This window comes from Leptosomus discolor, chromosome 4 (assembly GCF_034619465.1).
Source record: "Leptosomus discolor isolate bLepDis1 chromosome 4, bLepDis1.hap2, whole genome shotgun sequence".
Lineage (NCBI taxonomy): Eukaryota > Metazoa > Chordata > Aves > Leptosomiformes > Leptosomidae > Leptosomus > Leptosomus discolor.
In genome coordinates, this window is record NC_141394.1 from 47,860,588 (window position 1) to 47,880,083 (window position 19,496).

Sequence of the window (19,496 nt, forward strand, 5' to 3'; positions counted from 1 at the left end):
TAGAGATGAATGGTCCAGCGTAAATCCGCAGCTGACCGCCCGTGCTCGGCCCCGTCACCTGTGCTCCTCCGGGAGATCACTGACATGCACAGGGATAGTTGGGAGAACTCAATTAATTAACCAGGAATATTATTTATTCTATTATCCAGCACTACCGAACTTTATCATCTATAAAGGCAAGGAAAAACCCCTTTGGGCGGAAAGATCCTAAATTGAGCCTTTTTTGGCTGCGGTATTCGGAGGCGAGAGGTGGGGGAGATGCGCACCCCTCCCGTTTAGGCCGAGGCTTAATTTTGCGGGCGACCTTTTGGGTCGGGAGCCCTCGGTGGGTGTTGTGATGTGGGGTGAGGTGGGGTGGGGTGTGTGTGCTGCCCTTGCCCCCGGGGCGCGGCGGGACACGCTGCCCGGCGCGGCCCAGCCGCGGGCGAGGGCAGGGCGGGTGGGGGCGAGGCGCTGCGGGGCGGGCCCCGGCGGGCCGCCTCCTCGCCGCCTCGCAGCGGCCGGGGGAGGTGCGAGGAGCCATCCGGGGGCTCCCGCCGCGCCGACCCTGTCCCTCCGCGCCCCCCCCGCCCCATGCGCAGGGCCCGGGGCGCCGGCCCGCTGGGCGGCTGCTGCAGCGGCCGGGGGCTCCTCGTCGTGGGGTGAGTGTGGGCTGCAGGGCCGGGGGGCTGCGCCCAAGTTCTTGCCTGGTTGCTGAGGGGGGCTGCAGTCTGCCGCGGGGAGGTGGCCGGGGCCGGATTGCTACCCGCCCCCCCGGCGCGGCTGGAGCGCTGGCGCGGGTGTAGGCGGGCGGCGTTATCATGTCGTAACGGCCTCGTTTAATGCCTGCGATTGCAGAGGCTTCGGCGGGGGCTGGCGAGCAGTCGGGAGCTGGCTGCTGCAGACCCTGGCGTTCGCTTCCCAGCGCTGGGGATGTGCTGGGAGGGGTTTTCCCCTTTCGTTTTATTTTGTTGCAATCGTTCCCTGGCTCATCTCCTGAAGGCATGTGGTCCCAGGAGTCAGGAGGAGTAGTACCGCTGCATGATGGGGAGTGATGTGGCAGAAACACTTCGTGGCTCCATGTCACATCATGTGTTATGCCGTTAAGTATAATGCATATGCTTTGTTTCACAGCAAAAGTCGATGAGATTTTATCGGTGGTGTTTGTGTGTTTTCTTGTTTGTAGGTTCAGGTTTCCTTCAAAGCCAGAACCCCAACTCCCCCACCTGGGGATCTTTGAAAAGTCAGAAGGCCTTGTAGATACAGGAGACCCGATCAGTGTAGTCAGTGCAGATTGCCAGAAGTCTGTCAAGTAAAAGCAGCAGCTGGAATACAAGAGGAAAGTGTTCTTGCACAGGCGAATCACTGCCATAGGAAACAGAAAGAAGCAGTAAATGTTTTCCTCCTCCAGAGGTGTTTCATAGGGATCTGTCCTGGGCAGTTCAAGCTAGTTGACCAGGTAAGGGGATGAGCAGTGAAGTGAGGAGGCTCGGTCGTGATATTAAGCTATGGAAAAATACTAAGGACAAGGGTCAGCTATGAAAAAAAATTGAAAAAGACCTTATAAGATTGCATGGGCAATAACATGGCAAATGAAATGGCGGGGGGGGGGGGAGGGGGCACGGCAAGGATGTATGTGATTAGAGGGAACCAGCTTTCCATGTAGCTGTGAGCTCACCATTATTGCCTGGGAGATAGGTCTTGGTGTTACGACAAAATGAAGTTTCCACTGGACTGGACTGTATCACTTTTCATAGGCTGTCTTGGTTCTGACAGTGGTCAAAAGCAGATGTCTAGGGAAGAGGGAGGAGGATTAGAGCAAGTGCATAGAAATGCTTTCCACTGCTGTTGTCTCAGCCTCCAAGAATTTGGCATTCAAGATCTTCTCCGATGAGAAGTTTAAACTTGTGGTAGGTTTTTTGGTGGCTTTTTTAGCCAGGGCATAAGGAGTTAGATTTTGACATATGCATTGTGTAAAGGCAGGAAAGGATAGGAAGAAGGCAGAGCAGTGCTCTGTTGCAGGGCCAGTCTATAGTTCTTGGCTAAAGAAATCAAGGAAACTCAAACTGTCAGCTGTTTCCTTACAGTTACTCATTCACAAATGTACTCTGATGCAGTCACGTTGCTATTCATGGTTATGACCTGAGGCTTACGTGAGATGAAAATAAGAACTTCCACAGATGAAGTAATCTGTTGCTCTAAAAGTGTTTCTGAGGAATGCTTTGACACATCTGAATGTATTCTGAAGAGGTTTTGAAGTTTAGGTGTGTATTCAGGTATTTGGAGAAACAAAAAATACATATTCTCGCATCTCTCATGCTGGAAATGCGTAATATTAGAAAGTTTGTGGCTTGGTTTTTAAAACAGTGTTAAGGAGTCTTTGGTACTGGAGGAGCTGTTGCTTTGTGGTCTGTAAATTTGTTGAGAATATGCCCATGTTTCCAGATGTACTAGTGTCTCGATTGACTTAAAACAGACAAGTTAAAAGTTCGTTGTTTTAGTAAAGGCCACTGTTTGTTTGGCATTATATCTGTAACTTCTTTTTATGCAGAGAGATGTCTGAGAAAATGGGCTGTATGTTAATGGCTGAACAGAAACACATAGCTAAGTTACTGTGTGGACAATTACTGGTTTGTGCCTTTGCTCTCTTCCTGCAACAGTGAGGTGCTGCTGCGTTTGTGTGTGCTTCATGCAAATTTTAAAGTGCAAAGCTGAAGGAGAATGCTTGTGGAGTAAAATAAATCTCAATTATATGTACGTTTTTCTGAAAAAAACATGTAAATAAGGTAAATAAAAAGTATTTTAAAATAAGGTAGTTCAAGCAAATGTTTGTGTTGATGGATAGGATCGAAAAATTCAAAAGAGTTGCTGTCATCCTTCTTTTTTCTCCAGTGGAAGTGTCGGTTAACTTTATTTAATATTATGGAATGATTTGTTTCTGTATTTGTAGGAAGGGACTGTCCAGAGGTTCCATGAATCAGTGTCTTTCCAGAAAAAGTGGAGAATCTCTTCCAGCTGTTTTTGAGAGAAATGTGCAGGAAGCCATCGACAATTATACTTGGTATGAACTCACTTCTGAAATAGTACTTCTTTAACAGACTCTTGGCTTAGTTATTTAAAGATTGATACTCATTTTCACTAGTCATGCTTCTAGTCAATCTCATGGATGACAACTATTAAGTAAGGAATTTAACTTAAGAGATTATTTGAATTTGCAGGCAAAACAGCACTTCAATCAGCTGAAATAGCTGTGTTCCAGCTTGATTTATCATTGCAGGGCTAAGAAAATATGTCTGTAGTCTTTGCTTTCTGTAGTTTACATACTACTTTTGTATGGTATTTGTTGCTTAGAATATATTGCTGTGTTTTCTGCTTCTGCCGGCTGCGTAATTCCTCTCTCTGTAGAGAAATGTGCAGATTACACATAGCGCAGGATATAAATTGATCTAGACCATTGTTGAGAAGGTTTGAACTTTAGTTCTCGTTTGTGTTATGGGTTTGCATATTTTTAAAGCATAGTGAAGGGCAACGATTAAGCCCGGAAGGGAAGTCATACTTCATGGTTGAATGCAAATAATGCTCACCAGCATTGCAGGTCAGTTAACTTTCAAGAAGTTTCATTCCAGTTGGCACTGGTTAGGATTTGCCTGGTTTCACTGCATCCTAGGATGGGTGGTAGCTGGCAGGGACCAGCTAGAGCTTTCTGAGAACTGGAATCCCAGAGCTCAAGGTTTAGAGTGCACCGGGTCTAACAGCATAAAAGACATTGTGTACAGATACGTAACTCAATGCTGTTTGAAACATTTGTAGAGATGTTATGCTCAGTTTTGCATAATTTTCTAGTGAAAGCTTTTACTAGACTTGAAGAACACTTATGTTCTCTTTAATGTATAGTTTTGATGTGCCCATTAGCTGAAGTGGAGAAAACAAAATAGTTGTTAGAGGTGGAAATATTTGGTACATGTGTGTATATGTGTGTGTGGATAGATTTGAGTGCCCTTACGGTTGCAATAATAGGCGTAATATAAAAGCATAATGCTGTAGAAGGAATTGCCTTTAAGACAGTAAATGGTACACATAGGAGCATGCACTCATTGCTCTCTACTTAAAAACGTACATTTGCAACTCTTCACATTGACTCTAACAGCATGTCCTGAAAATCTTGCATCGAACAGGAATGTATATCACTGTCTATTGGTGTGATCAGTTGCGTTATTTTTAAAATGTTTATACAGAAAACCATTATGTTCTTCATTTTAATTTATCTTCTTTTCACAGTGAAACGCTTTCATCACTTTCATCAAGTGGCCGTACAACACCCACGGAGTTGAATAATTCTTGGTCTGGAATAAACAGCTGTAGTACTGGTTTGTCTACTGAAAGAAGCTCCATTTACTCCTGGAGGGATGATGTACGTCACAGAAACTTTTCTAGTACACTTTATCTAAATATTGTAGAATAGATTGATTTTTACAGGAAATGGACATGCAGCATGTGTCCTGTAGGAGAAGTTAACCACTTTCATTCATTATAGGCTAATGAGTAAGTATATTAGTTGAATATTTAAACAATAGTTCATGTTTGCAAGTTGATATCAGTGCAGCTGATGTGTAACAAAGGAAAATAGAATAAAAATATGAAATAATGGAATCTGGGGAAAAAAATCCTGTTTTACTAGAGAAGGTAGGCTTAGATATCTGTGTCTAAGAGAATGGTAAAATATGTGTCTTCAAATACTGTATACTGCAGGTAGTGTCTAAATTGCACTATTCTTGATGTTTTGAGTCATAAAGTACATCTGTAAGCATGCATGTAAATGTCACAGTTCAAGTAAATCTGTAGCTCTTAGCTAGGCTCGGTTCTGGTTCATAGATGATGCAGAGAGTGGTTAAGCCTGTTAGGGAGGCTGACCTCTGAGGCAGGCCTGGCGCGGGCTGGCCGTGTTGAATAAATCCAAAAGCATTGTGGTCACTGCTGCTTTCATTTTGAAAAGCTGTCTGTGGCTGCTGGTGGTAGTTCTGCCATACCTTTTGCATAATATCCTAACCTTTAGGGTACCGACCCCATCTGTCGCTGCCAGCCCTCCAGGAGAAAGCCTGACCCTGGATCATACAGTCATAGAGTAGTTTGGGCTGGAAGGGGCCTTGAAGGGTCGTCTAGTCCAACCCCCCCTGCAGTGAGTAGGGTCATCTGTAGGTAGATCAAATTGCTGAGAGCCCCATCCAACCTGACCTTGAAAGTTTCCAGGGATGGGCCATCTACCACCTCTCTGGGCAGCCTGTTCCAGTGTTTCACCACCCTCACTGTAAAAAAATTTCTTCCTTATATCTAGTTTAAATCTATCATCCTTTAGTTTAAAACCATTACTTCTTGTCCTGTACAATAACCTGGGTGAGAGTTATTTTCCCATTTCCTTTTAAGTGGGATCCCTTCTGGAGCCTGAAGTGGTTGGGGCAGCTAGCAGTGAACAGATATGGTTTGGGCCCTTAGAATTATCACTTTTTCCCTGTTTCAAAGTGTCTAATATAGGTGGCCAAATATCATTATGAACAGTGTCCCACTGGAGGAACTCTCAGCCAAGTGCTTGTTTCCACATCACAGGATAAAGTCAGGCTCTTCCCTGCTACCTTCATATGCCCCTGCGCTCACCTGTTTCTGGTTGCGCTGAGTTGTAGCTTCAGTGGAGAGGTGCGGAAGATCATTTCTCACACTGAGGGCAGTTTCCCAACCACCAGACTGTCATGCAGAAGGAAGGAGCCCCCTCTTTGCCCTCGTAGCTGTTTTACTCAGAAAGGAAAAGCGCTGTTCAAAAAAGCAGGGAGCTTTGGTGCTGTGGGTCCCAGAGATGCAGTGTGCATGCTTCACTCCATACTGCAGCAGGGAGGGAGGCGGGAGTCTAGACATCTTATAACTGGTATTTTCTGTCAGCTAATACTAGATGGCTAGTTCTTTTTTGCTAAATCACCTTGCCTAGGCCAGCTGTGGCCAGCTATCTGGGTTGTTTTGGGGGGTGGGGTTTTTTTTTTGCACTGCAGCATATAAATTGTGTCTCCAAAGTAGGTAGTCTGAAGATCCATTCTGAGATGTTCAGCTAAATCTGTCCAAGTTGTCCTGTTCTTTAAATATTGTGGGGTTTAATATAAATAAGCGTATTTACTAACAACTGTTACTTTCATGATATATAGGAATTTGATAAAGCCAACACACAGAGAGTGCATCAGTTATTTTGGGAGATTGATGAAATGCTGTTTGAAGGAAAAGTGACCTCCCAAACTCAGAGCCTGCAGGCAGAATGTGCAGACTGGGTTGAACAATTTCCGCACATAAGGTAAGGAAATTTCTTGCTGGTACTGGTTTTAACAAGTTGCCACGGTAATTTAAATTTTTGCAATACCCTCATATGAATTGCTCTTGATATGTTGTATCAATAGCACTTTTGCATTTAGATCTGAATCTCTGGGACTGAACAGTGCCATAGTTACATGGTACATCTGGAGGGTGGTGCACTGGCAGCTAATGCTCTATTTTGCTTAATACAGTGGCTGCAGGCAAAGATATTTTAGCAGAATATAATGAGAAAATAATGCACTATTTTCATAATGACTTTTTCTAATTAAAGAATACATCTTATAAAGAAACATTTGTTTTTACTGTAAGTGAAGACATACTGTGAAATTAAAAGAAATTAAATGTTAGTTATTTTATTGATTCTCCTAAAAATAAACCACAGCAAAAATTAAGGTGACCACATGCTACATACATACTGCACAGCTATAATGCTTCCTAGGCTATGTAAATCAATGTAAAACAACATATGATATTAACCTGCCAATAACTAGTGGAACAGATATCAGGATGCATATGTGCAGAATTGTTTTGCATAGATATGCAAAATATCTAGGCATCCTGATGACTGCTTCTTACAACATGGGACAGAAGTCAGTGTTGCACTGTGGTGTACTGGCCTGCCTTCATACGTGATGGCATATCATTCTTTCTGAGATGTGGTGACTCTTAAGCTATTCTGAACGTAGACCTGCATGTGTCTGTCTTCTAGTCAATGGTTTTTTAACACCATTAAAAAGAATATTGTGAATAGCTGCTGTATGCTTTCAGTGCTTTGAGATAATTTGCAGAGGCTGGTTACTAGTAAATGTAAACTAAAATCAACTAACAAAGCTTGTCACACTCTGTCAGGAAAAAGAGAGAATTATTAAATAAATCTGAGGCAATTTTCGCTACAATTAAGCCATGCTTTACCTTTTTGAGATACTGTAAAAATTAATAGAACATGCATAAATTTGAGACAGGTTTTTGTGCTGTGTAATTCACTCAAAATATTAAGTTATTTCACTATCTTTTCAGAGTATTTTCAGTAGGTGGATTTTTTTTTTAAGTAAGTGATCTCCTGTAGCTTAGGATTTTCTTGATTCAAATTTAATGCTGGCAGTGCCAACCAAGTCCAAGAGGTTGAGAGTGAACTGAAGGAATCTGGGATGTCTCTGTCATATAGTACTAAGGGATCACAGAATCACAGAATGGTAGGGGTTGGAAGGTGCCTCTGGAGATCATCTAGTCCAACCTCCCTGCTAAAGCAGGTTCACCTACAGCAGGTTGCACAGGACTGCATCCAGGTGGATTTTGAATATCTCCAGAGGAGACTCCACAGCCTCTCTGGGCAGCCTGTTCCAGTGCTCTGCCACCCTCAGAGTAAAGAAGTTTTTCCTCATGTTCAGGCAGAACTTCCTGTGCTCCAGTTTGTGCCTGTTGCCCCTTGTCCTGTCACTGGGCACCACTGAAAAGGGCCTGGCCCTGTCCTCTTGACACCCACCCTTTGGATATTTATAAGCATTGATAAGGTCCTCTCTCAGTCTTCTCCAGGCTAAACAGCCCCAGGTCTCTCAACCTTTCCTCACAAGAGAGATGCTCCAGTCCTCTAATCATCTTTGTGACCCTCTGCTGGACTCTCTCCAGTAGTTCCCTGTCCCTCTTGAACTGAGGGCCCCAGAACTGGACACAGTACTCCAGGTGTCGCTTTACCAGGGCAGAGTAGTGTGCTGGCCACACTCTTCCTAATGCACCCCAGGATGCCATTGGCCTTCTTGGCCACAAGGGCACATTGCTGGCTCGTGGTCATCCTGCTGTCCACCAGGACTCCCAGGTCCTTCTCTGCAGAGCTGCTCTACAGCGAGTCAGCCTGCGGCCTGTACTGATGCATGGGGTTATTCCTCTCCAAGTGCAGGACCCTACACTTGCCCCTGTTAAACTTAATTTGGTTCCTCTCCACCCAGCTCTCCAGCCTGCCCAGGTCTCGCTGAATGGCAGTACAGCCTTCTGGTGTGTCAGCCACTCCTCCCAGCTTTGTATTGTCAGCAAACTTGCTGAGCGTGCACTCTGTCCTTTCATCCAGGTCATTGATGAATATATTGAATATTCAGGACTGTACGTAGTACTGACCCCTGGGGAACACTACTAGTCACAGGCCTCCAACTAGACTCAGCACCACTGATCACAACTCGGTGATGTAGTACATCCTGTGGTTGAAAAAGAAAAAAAAAAAAAAGTTATTTTCATTATTAAGCTTAAACCTTAAAACTCATTTTAAGGTGTTTAGTTACACTAAAGAATAGCTTCTGGGATGCCAGATTTATTTCTGGGAGTTGTGCTTCAAAGAGCTTGCTGCCTGTCCTTTTTTTAATTTGTAATCCAGCTATGTTGATATATGAGTACTTAGCTTAGCATGTGGGAATAAATATACTTAGAACTGCCATCAATAAGATAAAGATCATATATGTAAAGAGAAAGCTTTTTGTTCTTGGCTTACAAAATAAAAAGTAAAAAAGGCTATTGCTGAGTTTCACATGGCATGAAGTGCTGTTCTGTAAAAGGTAGTCTCAAGAAAATGTGTTCAGGTGAGTCTGAACATTGCTGCTTGCACTACAGATGTGACTGGTAAATTCTTTCGAGATCCTGTGTGGATTCTAGTGAAAATGGTTCAGTAAGCAGTGATTACTGTTCACTTATACTGTATTCAGAAATTATTGTATGGAGTAAATATGTGTATATCTAAATAGAGTTGATTTTACCTTTTCTTTCTGCCTCTGTACATTATGCATGTTGGAGTTTGTGCATTTTCTGAAGATTAATTCTAACCTTAACCATTCATGTAAACATTTTTGGATTAGGACTTTGCTTACATTGATGGGTACTGGAGTTGGATAAGTGAAGTCATAGCAGATGCTATTTGTCTTCTGCATCCATTTCTTTTGATAAGAAAAGTGTGTTTATCTGCCTTTAGAACAATCTAACAAGTTTGATTATTTGCTCTTAAAAAATATAAGCTAGAATCTCATCTTGCATAAGTCTGTGTAACTTTAATGACTTAAATACTAGACAATGTGAACGTATTACACAAGGCCCTGGCCCCTCCATAAATTGCTTTTTCGAAGCAAAGGTAAGGTGTGCTTTTGCATTGCCTACTGTTCGCAGGTATTTGTATTCTTGATATTTGCATATGGAGTGGATTTCCATGTAAGATACCGCTTACTCTCTCCTTTTTTATTCAGGGTTCTAGGAAAGCAGCTCCTATTGCCCAAGGATGAAGGCTTTCAGCATTTTCAGAGCAGAAGTGATACCTGTGTCGATACTACGTGTTCACCTGGCCTCCATGAATGTACTAGTAATATAAAAGAGTATGGTGTTTGTTTTTTTTTTTGGTCTTCCCTCTTCAGAAATGTGTACAAATATTACTTAAACATTTCAGTATAATTAAATACGCACTTTCTTCTTTCTTTGAATATTTAATTCTCATTGTGTTTATATTTTTTTCAGGCTCTGCATTTCAGGCTCTAAACTGATCCCAATACCATCTCCGATACATAAATCACTAGATTCAAGTTCCACTAGGATTTCTGCCTCCGATTCATCCATGTATTCATTCCTGGAAGAAGAAATCTATGATGTGGATGGAAAAATAGAAGAATATCTTGCCTTTGATAACAAGGAGATGTAAATAACAGATATATGTGTTTTGGGGGAATATAATGAAAAATTATCAGTGAAGCCAGTCAGGGTTCATAAACTGTGTTTCTATTCTGTAGAATACAGTTCCTTCTGTCCCTGTGTTCAGTAGCACAGTGGTCAGAGTATTCACTGGGCCTGTGGAAGATTAGTGATGTTGACTTTCTAGTTCTTCAAAACTCACATCTCCCATGTCAGTGGAATGTGTTTTAGCCACTAGTTGTTTTGAGGCATTTTGTGTATGAGGATTCAGTAAAATGGACATTTAATTTTGAGACAGGGAGTAGAATGAAGGAATCCCCTCTCCCTAAGTGAGTGTCTTGGCCACCAGGTTGTTTAGGGTTATTACACTGCACATGTTCTCATTGTCTGCCCTAATAAATCTCAAATTCTTTCTCTGCAGCGTGTAACAGCTTTGTGAGGAGATATCCAGGATACAGCCTGCATTTAGGGCACTCTTGTGAGTGACAGGGGTCATGTAACTGTCTTCTTTGCAATGTAACCTAGGTTCCCTGTGAGCCAGTTGAATGTTCCAGCAACTAGGCTACTGGGTGGATGAAGGGCAACAATGTGCTGTTTTCTAAAAGGTCTCTACAAGGGGGAAACTTCGGTAGGACTAGTGGGGCACAAGGCATAACTTTTTGTGCTAAATCTTGATGCATTTACAGGGAAAATAAAAGCTTGTTCTGAAAAGCTGAGGAACCAGACTGAGACCCTTTTAGTCCTGTTTTTGAAAGAGAGGGCCTGGTTGGCTGCCTTTTTGGAAGGGGTTTGGGTTTAAGAATCCTCTTAGGTTTTTTCTCTATTTGTTTTGTTAAGTAAGCAAACTTAATTTGAGGGAGAGAAGGTGTGTTTCTGTCCTTTGTGCCTCCTTGATATGTTGTTTTTTGTTTTGTTCAGTTCTGAAATATCTTGTTCTCCATAACTAAAACATTAGGCATTACAAAGCCTGATACGAAAATGGCTTGACATTTTGTGAGTTGGACCATTCAGTCAAATCTCAGTTATAGTTAAGAAGTTTGCAGTCCAGTTTGAGGAAGAAGTGAGGAAGTGACTGAGAAGAGAAAGGGAGATAGTAGAAACCAGCATGAATTTGATCATCCTTGTAACCTCAAAACAAGTTGCATTTCCTTAGAAAGAAATATGCTGGCATTAAAAAAAGAAAAAGGTTAAAACTTTCTTCCTGAGAGGTGTGTTAGAAGACCAAGTTAGGAAATATTGCTAGACTATGCTTCCCTAGGTAGGGAGGGAGGGGGAAAAATAAAAAAATGTAACTGTACACACAGTAGTGGAAGGGAAGGTGGTGAGTGTGAGGCTATGGGCTCTGCTATTCTTGTCAGGCTGCAGAAATCCTTTAAATTTGTTTGTCTTTCATCGGTGGTGGAGTGTTGCAGATGTGTGCATGTGCACAGGATGCTATCTGTAGTCCTCCTGCCAAATGCAACAGACAATAGTTCCCTTACGGTAAAAAGCATAGGATTTAGTCTCAGATGACTAAGTGCCACATATAAAGCTGTTCCTTCTAGAGCTGCAGACCCTTCTGTTGTAATGCCATGACTGGATTTTTTAATCTTTCACCTGCAAGTAAAAGAAAAAGAAATCTTTATATGTATTCAATAGGTTCTGTTCCCATAGGTACTCTGCACATTTGAATTGGAGGCTTTCTGTGATCTAAATCTGACTGGTTTTTTCTTCCATATGTATGTTTCTATTCATTCGGTGTATTAGAGGGAAGGGAAAAAAAATCAGGACCCATGGGAATTCATTTGAATTTGCTTCCTCTATTAGTGATGATGAGAGCTGGGAACAAAAGAAAATGCATCTGGCTGAGAAGAGGAGTAAGCGTGGCATTCCCCCTGTTTCTCCTAATGCCTGTATCAAAGATGCTGTGGCTTCTGAAGTATTTGATTGTATCTGGAGCAGTGTAATTGGAATATTGGAGGAACTGATTAAAAAAAATTGGGAAACTAGTATCACAGGTATTTGGTATTTGCAGATATGGTATTTATTGAATCTAACTCAGAAAAGTGAGATATTTTATTTTGTTTATGTTCCCCCTCCCATTAAATAAAGCTTGGGAAGTCTAGTTATTTTAAGATAACCATGTTGGTAGTACAGCAGTGTAAGATGTGTAGTGCTTTGCCATGGGCATCTGCGCACACATGCATGCACCTAAAATAGAAACATTCCTACTAATTTTCAGGGAGTTTTGTATGAGATGTGTGAAAAAAGGAGGAATACTGATGGAAAGAGCTTCATTGCAGGAGAGCATGTTAAAAAAAAAATAATCACAGACTTGGGACGCAAATTGATGCTGTTAGCAGAGTATCACTGACATGTGGTCCGAATCTGGAACCTAGGAATCAAAGTCTCCTAGTCCTCATTGTTTGATCTTTGTTAATAAAAAGAACCAGGTAGTCAGGTTGTTAAAGCGAGATAGACAGTCTGGAGTTCATGAGTTTAATACAGGATGAAGAAATGGTGATGCATGTAATTTTATTTTATTTTGTGTTTTCGTATTCTAACAGACTATAGTGAGGAAAAGCAAAAGCTAGGAAAATTAACTAGAAGTGAAATTCTATTTATTGTGTCATCTTTGGAGGCCTGAGGGAAATTTCAGTTCTTCTTTCAATGTATTTTAAAAAGACAGTAACAGACGAAGACCCGGGGGTGGGTTTTGGAAATTACCTCAAATGTAAGGTATGCTGAACCTCAAATGTAAGCTGACAACAATGTAAGAAATTGCAAAAATATCTCAGAATACTTGCAGCATCAGAACTTAACATTTCAGGTGCTACTGAAACATAAAAGGGCCTTTTGCAGCACAGGTAGATTTTTTTAGCTCAATATTATAGTTTAGGGAGGATAGCTTAGCAGCTTTATCTTTATGAAGAGCATAAACTTATGACAAATAGCTAACCAAAGTATTTCAACTAGGAATGTAAAAGAATTTGGTTTTATAATAGAAGAAAGATGGTTGTATATACCCTAAATGAAGGAGTGTGCAGCTGCTGTCAGCCAAGGATAGGATCAATAGACTTTTTTATTTTTTTTTTTTTTTTTCTGCTTAAAAATATCTTTGAGAATTTATAAGTAACATTCCAAGAGTCTTAGCAGTATTTTCTTAAACATCTTCCTCCAACTTTGGATAGACCAACTTGTTTGTCAGTGTCAGAGAAAGCATAAACAAATGAGAATGCTTTCAGAAAAACATAATTTATGGTAGATTTTTAAATACCATGGAAACATAAAACTATATGAAAGTCTTTGTTTACTGTGAAGTGTAATATTGTTTGAGTATCAACAAATGATGGCTGATAAACATACAAAATACCTCTTATTCCCTCTACTTTTGTTTTGCTGTTGGTTAGAGTGTGACAAACAGGTTGAAAAACTGGAAGCTGTTACAGCAAAACTGCCACATTTGCCAGCCATTCGTCCTGTAGCAGATGCTGGGAGTGTTCCTCTTTCCAAAGGCTCTGAAGCACGAAGTGTATCTTTTGGGTCTCATTTTGCTTCCTCACAGGTAAAAATACCTTTCCATCACGTGGTGTTCTTTTTTCTGCTAACCTTAGACAGAGTCCTGGTTGAAGCTAGAAAAGGCTCTTTTTTTCCCTTTTTTTTTAAAACCAATTAGGTATACTTAAAATAAATTATCTCATTTAAAATGAAGGTTCATTAAATGTACCTTTCTTATTTACTATCACTTGTTCTTCTTTGGTGGTTCTTAAATGTGCCATTTACCACTAAGATACTGCTGAAGTTGATTTACAGAAGAACACTTGTTAAACTGTATTCTGTCCTTAGAAAATAATTCTGCTTTTATTGTGATCTGGTCATTTCCCCTTGGTAGAATTAAGAAAACAAATCAGGCTCTTCCCTGAACTGCAGGGAAGCAAGGTTGCAACTTCAAGTGCTTTACTCACAACCCTGTGAGTTTCAGAGTCTCTCATTCCTTTTCATTTCCTTTGCCTCTTGTAAAAGAGGACTGTGCAGTACATCCAGAAGCATGCTGGCCCTTACCTGTCTTGGTGGTTTTTTGTTTTCATTTCCAGCCACTGCTTCTGTTTGTGTCCTTTCCCCTGCCCCCACCTCCATCTATTCAGTTCAAGTGACTTCCTTCTCTTCCATCTGCTCTTTTTCCATGCTTGTTAGGTAGTGAAATAAAACCAGAAGAGATAGCACAGCAGTCTTGGTGCTCCCCATGGGCACGCTTGGTTCTGTAGTGGTCCCAGCAGCCAGAAGTAGTAAAATGCTTAGATAAGTAATGCCCAGGCTCTGTGCCTATGGGCTGGGCTGAAAATGGAGACTTCAGAGAATCGAACTTCAACTTCAACTGAAACTTACATTGCAAATTGAGTTGCAATTCAGTAACTAAATTACTGAAGTTCTGTTTGTAAGAATCTGTTTAAAATAAGCAAAACAACGGATTTGCCCATCTGCTACTCAGAATTCTACTGAACCATCTTAACAGCAACTTTTCTAAGAAACAAGTAAAATATCTCCTAACTACATGCTTTTTGAGGTCTTCCTTTAAAAAAGGTAATGGTCAATGCATATTTATTGTTTTTACTAGGTTCACCGTTTCTCCAGCAATTTCTGTAGTGATTTGAATGGTGTAATGACAATTCAAGCAAAACCTCTCCAACAGAGGCACGTCGCCACAGTAGAAAAAATACAGTAGGTGTCGGTATTGACATTTTCAAAATGAGGCATAATTCATATTATGAAAAGATGTTCTGCAATTATGAAAAGGCAATAAGGAGGCAGTCATCTCCGTTGTGTTTATCACTGGTGTGACAGTGATTCGTAGAGGTTGCAATGATACTCTGTTAAGAAATCCTTTTCCTTTTTTTTTTTTTTCTTTTTTTTTCCTTCTTCTTCATTCCTTATCTCATTTTTCCTTTTTCCCTAGGAATGAGCAAGAAGACAAACAGCATAACATTGGCTCCAGTGCTCCAAATTCAGTGCATACTAGGTTGGGGAGAATTGCTGATAACAGTTTTCTCTCATCATCTCGGGTACTGCTGGCATCTTCTAGGAAGCTACCAAGCCATTGTAGGTTACCTTCTCTCACTTCTGACCAACTCTCCTCAAAAGCTCCTAATATGTACAATGATGAAATCCTTAGGGGGACTACATTGTGAGTTTTTTCATTTTATTCTTTGCTTTCCTCAGATCTTTACTGAAATTTCACCAGTGAAGGATTTTGCAAAATACTTGAGAACTAACTTGAGATTTATTATTCACTCTAGAATTCAGAGAGAAAAAGAAAGCAAGCAGAACTGTTTGGGTATTTTTGAGGAGAGGCTTTTGTTTTATTTTTTTGTTGCTGTATTAGATGCTGTTACTTTCTGTGGATGATCTCTATAAAGAAATGTACTGCTTAATAATTTCATATTATTTCAGTGAAGAAGTCTTTAATATGAATTTTTCTAAAAGAGGAACCCTTAAAATTCTGCAGGGGTGCCAGCTCGGGTCGTTTGTCTTCTGCTCGTGCATTTACAACCCGGAACAAGTTACCACCAATAAACTCGGAGGCTGTTGAACAATGTCTTTCAGTACCTCGATTACAACAGTGCTCTGTAAGTTGTGTTTGTTTTTGTACTGGTGAAGAGCTTCAAGGTATTTGGAAATAAATTGCTCTGTGTTAGCGGTTGAAATGAGCAATTTTACAGTTTGTTTGTATTTAATACATAGTCTTAATATGCTAGTATGTGTTACATTGGAGTATGCCATTAGAATGCAAGCGAAGCCAGTTTAGAACCTCAGGTCACAAAGAGATCATGGTGGAAAGACTTTTCTCTGACAACAGAAAAATCTGGGGTTTTTTTAATTTATTTTTTTTTTCTTTTTTTAAAAAAAAAGAGGAAAAACAACCAGCCAACCAGGTAGTAACCTTGCAGTCATATGCATCTGGATTTAAGTATCTCTTTTCAGTGTTTTAATCACTAATGCTAGGTTATAAGAAGTAGAAAAATAGTGCTGACTGAAGTAGAAAAGGATACTAATGGGGAAAAAAAAAGTAAAATCTTACTGATAACTGGCCTGTTTTTGAAGGACAGGGAAATAATACATCACCAGAATGAAAGTAAATTGGCATGTTGATACTATTTTGCTCCTGAACAATATTTTGAATTTAGACACATGTAAAGTCTATTATTATTATTTTAATTAATATAAGCTTTTGGGGATTATAGACTAATATTAGGGAACAGTCTCAAATCTGTTTGAAAAACATGAGTATCCTTAAATTATGTTAAATTGCTTTTGATTAGTGAAAACATATTTTCCTTTTCTCCTTCTCTTGTTTTTTTTTTTTGTATGACAGCGGAAAAAATGTTATTTTAACAAACACAATTTCTGCATTCCCTTAATGCTCTTTTTAATTCTCTCAGCATCGAGGACGATATGCTCATAGCAGAGTGTCAAGTGCAGTGCCTGGCAGCACAGAGCAACGGCCACTCAGAGAAAGAACTGTTATTATTGATCAATTTTCAAGGCCCAACACAACTCATACATTCAGGGTATGTTACAATGTAGGTAGAGACATGGAAAAGTGAAGAAGCTTCCATTCATGGCCACTATTGGTCTACAGAAGGTCTCATTTACTGGGTCTGTCCTGATTTCTAATATACGGGGATTCCTGCTACCTGTAGAGAGAAGGATGTTCAAAGGCTTTTGGAGGAAATCGGACCTTGAAAAGCAGGCCTAGTGTATGAAGAGGAGATTTTTTTTTTTTTTTTTTTTTTCTCCAAGTCTAATTGATCAAATAGTTCCTTTGTGGGTGTTCGTGCGCTAGAAGTGTGCAGTTCTAGTACTGCTTGGAGCTTTGCAGCTTGGTAGGACTCACTCTGCTGGACTAGATCGTAAAATCGTAATCAAACCATTTAATTAGGTAAGCGTACCTTACTAGCTAATGGTATGTCTTTCCTTTTTACAGACAGATACGCCTCAGAAGAGATCACTGACTCCCATGGATTTTGCTAATCACAGAGGGACAGGTCAAGGATTTTTAATAGGTAGGCAGAGTAAGAATCCCTTGGAAGGCAAAAGGCCAACAAAACCTGTTAACCCATAGTACAGTTGAGAAGTGAAGTCCTCAGGGAGAGCCATCTCGGCATTAAAGAAAAACAGGTGTGCTTGGCAGGACTGTTAGGAATCCTGCAGTGCTTCTCTTCGTTGTTACGACGTGGAAGGAAAAGGTTTCCATCTCAACGTAATTTTTTTTTTTTTTTTTAAGATTTCAGCATATTTACAATTACGGCAAGAGTGTTTTGCGGCTGTTAAGAGTAGCAACACAAATACAAGTTTGTGAGCTGTTTCATGACATAAATTCTATTTTAGCCCTAAATGTAAGTTGACCAAATCAGTAAACTTATGTGGGGAAAAATAAAATTGGAAATGTGCATTTTTAACATAAGTATAAAGCTCTCTTAAATAAAGAAAAAAATAAATACTGATTTACAACCTTATTTTCGATTTATAACACGAAAAAAGAGAGCAGCCCTGCATGGCTTATTTAGTTCTGTTGTTACAGTAAAGCTGTCTAGCTAGTTCCTGAGGTATTTGAGTGCTTGTAATAACCTTTGTTTATTTTGAAGTTCCTTGAGTTTAAATAATTATATGATTGGCATAATTATATAAAGGTGATGTAAGAATAAGAGCAGATTAGCAAATCAAAAAGTTGATCTGAGCACGCTGATGGAAGTAACTCATACATAATCTTGGAGTTTCTTTCAGATTCTACCACAATTAAATAAACAATGTTTTATCTTTTCTAGGCTCACAGCATTGCTACAGGTCCTTTCAGAGAAATCCTCCAACCTCAAGGAAGAGATTTCAGATTCCTTCTTAACCCAAGTTAGGAAGCAACAGAAACCCCCTGCACTGAATGGAAGACTGAAGTGCTGAATTTGCCAGCTATTATCTTGTGTAACAGAGAACATGTGCAGTATGCTGGTTTCTCTGAGCCTTGCAATCCTCAGGATGCCTGTTGCCTTCTTTTAAAGTTGTCTGACCAGAGGTTAGATTAAAAACTAGAGCAAAATAAAATAAATGATTGAGGCGTCTGCTCTGTTTGCAGAGTCAAGATGCTGCTGCTGCACTTTCTGCTCAGGCATTGCCCCTTTTTTTTGTCTTTCCTTAGGGAATTGTTATTCTGCTTATAGAACCAAGTAAGTTATGTTTAGACCATGAAGTTCTATTTCCACTTCTTCATGTTTCCTCAGTGTTAAAAGATGTTCTAGTCTGTCCAAATATCAGTCATACATAAAATTTATACTTTTAAACAGGAGTTTGTGATATCTCCTCTTTAACTGCTGTTTTAACATTTCTTCATTTTTCAGTCTGTCTGCTTAATTGCAGTTGCTTTCTTGTAAATGTTTTCTGTCCCTACTTTTTTTTCTTCCTGTAATTCTTTTGGGATGGAATTCATTCATTGCTTCTGCTTATGCTGTTCTAATTGTTAGTAACTATGGGAACTTCTGGGATAAACATTGTTTACAGGAAGTACTGTTTTTCTTGCCACGCTAAAAATGTTTATAGATGCTGAGCAGTTGAAGCTGCATGCTGACAAGTTGGTAGGACTGTTCCCACTTCTGGAGATTTCTTATAAAATATTGCCTGTTATTGTACAAATTAATCATACTTTGAAATACCCGAGCCTTCAAAGTTTTAACATGAAAAGATGTACTTAAGTGATGAAAGCACTGTTTCATACCTCTTGCATAGACCCAAATGGGAAGATCAAAGAGGAGACTGGGATTGTGTTCTGTCCAGAGATAACAGCCTTGATCAGGTCCTTGGCTGTTTGTAATATGCGTTCACAGTCAGGGATTCCTTCTTCCATCAGAAAGCAAGCTGTTTTGAGTAGATGCTCTTGAAGAGCTTTTGAACGGGAAAGGGAGGAGGGGAGAAACTTAATTATTTGCCCAAATTGTGCAGTTAAGTATAGAATGAGTTTCTTCTACTTGGGAACTAACACCAGGTCTCCTTACTTCTTTTTAGGAATGTTCAAGGATTGGTAATCCAAGGCAAAGCATTTGTAATGTATATTTTATATCTGTCCTGTTAATCAGATTCCTGGTTTTTGTAAATGGTCATCAAGCACTGCATTCTTTTGAGTAAATGAAAGCATTTTTAAATTACCTTCCTGGCTTAGTATTTTTCTTCTTTGGCTACAATAAGTTTACTCACTGGTGATATTATGGTATAGTATGTGAGAAAGCAGAATACTTTTGCTTTGAAGTTTCAGGTTGATTTCATACAGTTGCAGGTCAATTTGATGCAGTTTCTTCAGGAATCTCATGTCAAAAATGACATAATATTCACAATTCACATTTAAATAGTTTTCAGCAATGTGTCCAAAATATACTTTTTGTGAGTGCTCCCTCCTGTGCTATATAGACATTGACAAGAACGCAGAGAAACGATGGCAAAATGTGTCCCTTACCGTCCTGTGGCACTTCATGGCAACCCAGATCTTACATTGTGGA

The 19,496-nt window shown here is 40.2% G+C and overlaps 1 protein-coding gene across 2 annotated transcripts; it reads left to right on the forward strand.

Moving 5' to 3' along the window:
• Positions 1-573: 573 nt before the first annotated feature.
• Positions 574-17,857, forward strand: FAM149A (family with sequence similarity 149 member A). 2 transcript variants are annotated; one of them, XM_086464500.1, is made up of 14 exons: positions 574-641; positions 2,930-3,040; positions 4,258-4,390; positions 6,165-6,307; positions 9,546-9,671; positions 9,811-9,987; positions 11,788-11,978; positions 13,371-13,525; positions 14,576-14,679; positions 14,915-15,142; positions 15,464-15,584; positions 16,398-16,538; positions 16,943-17,021; positions 17,784-17,857. In XM_086464500.1, exons 1-14 carry the CDS (start codon positions 574-576, stop codon positions 17,855-17,857), a joined length of 1,851 nt encoding a protein of 616 aa, XP_086320626.1. The 2 variants fall into 2 exon arrangements, with proteins under 2 accessions (XP_086320626.1, XP_086320627.1); XM_086464501.1 differs by having other exon boundaries at positions 16,398-16,526; positions 16,943-17,030.
• Positions 17,858-19,496: the final 1,639 nt, after the last annotated feature.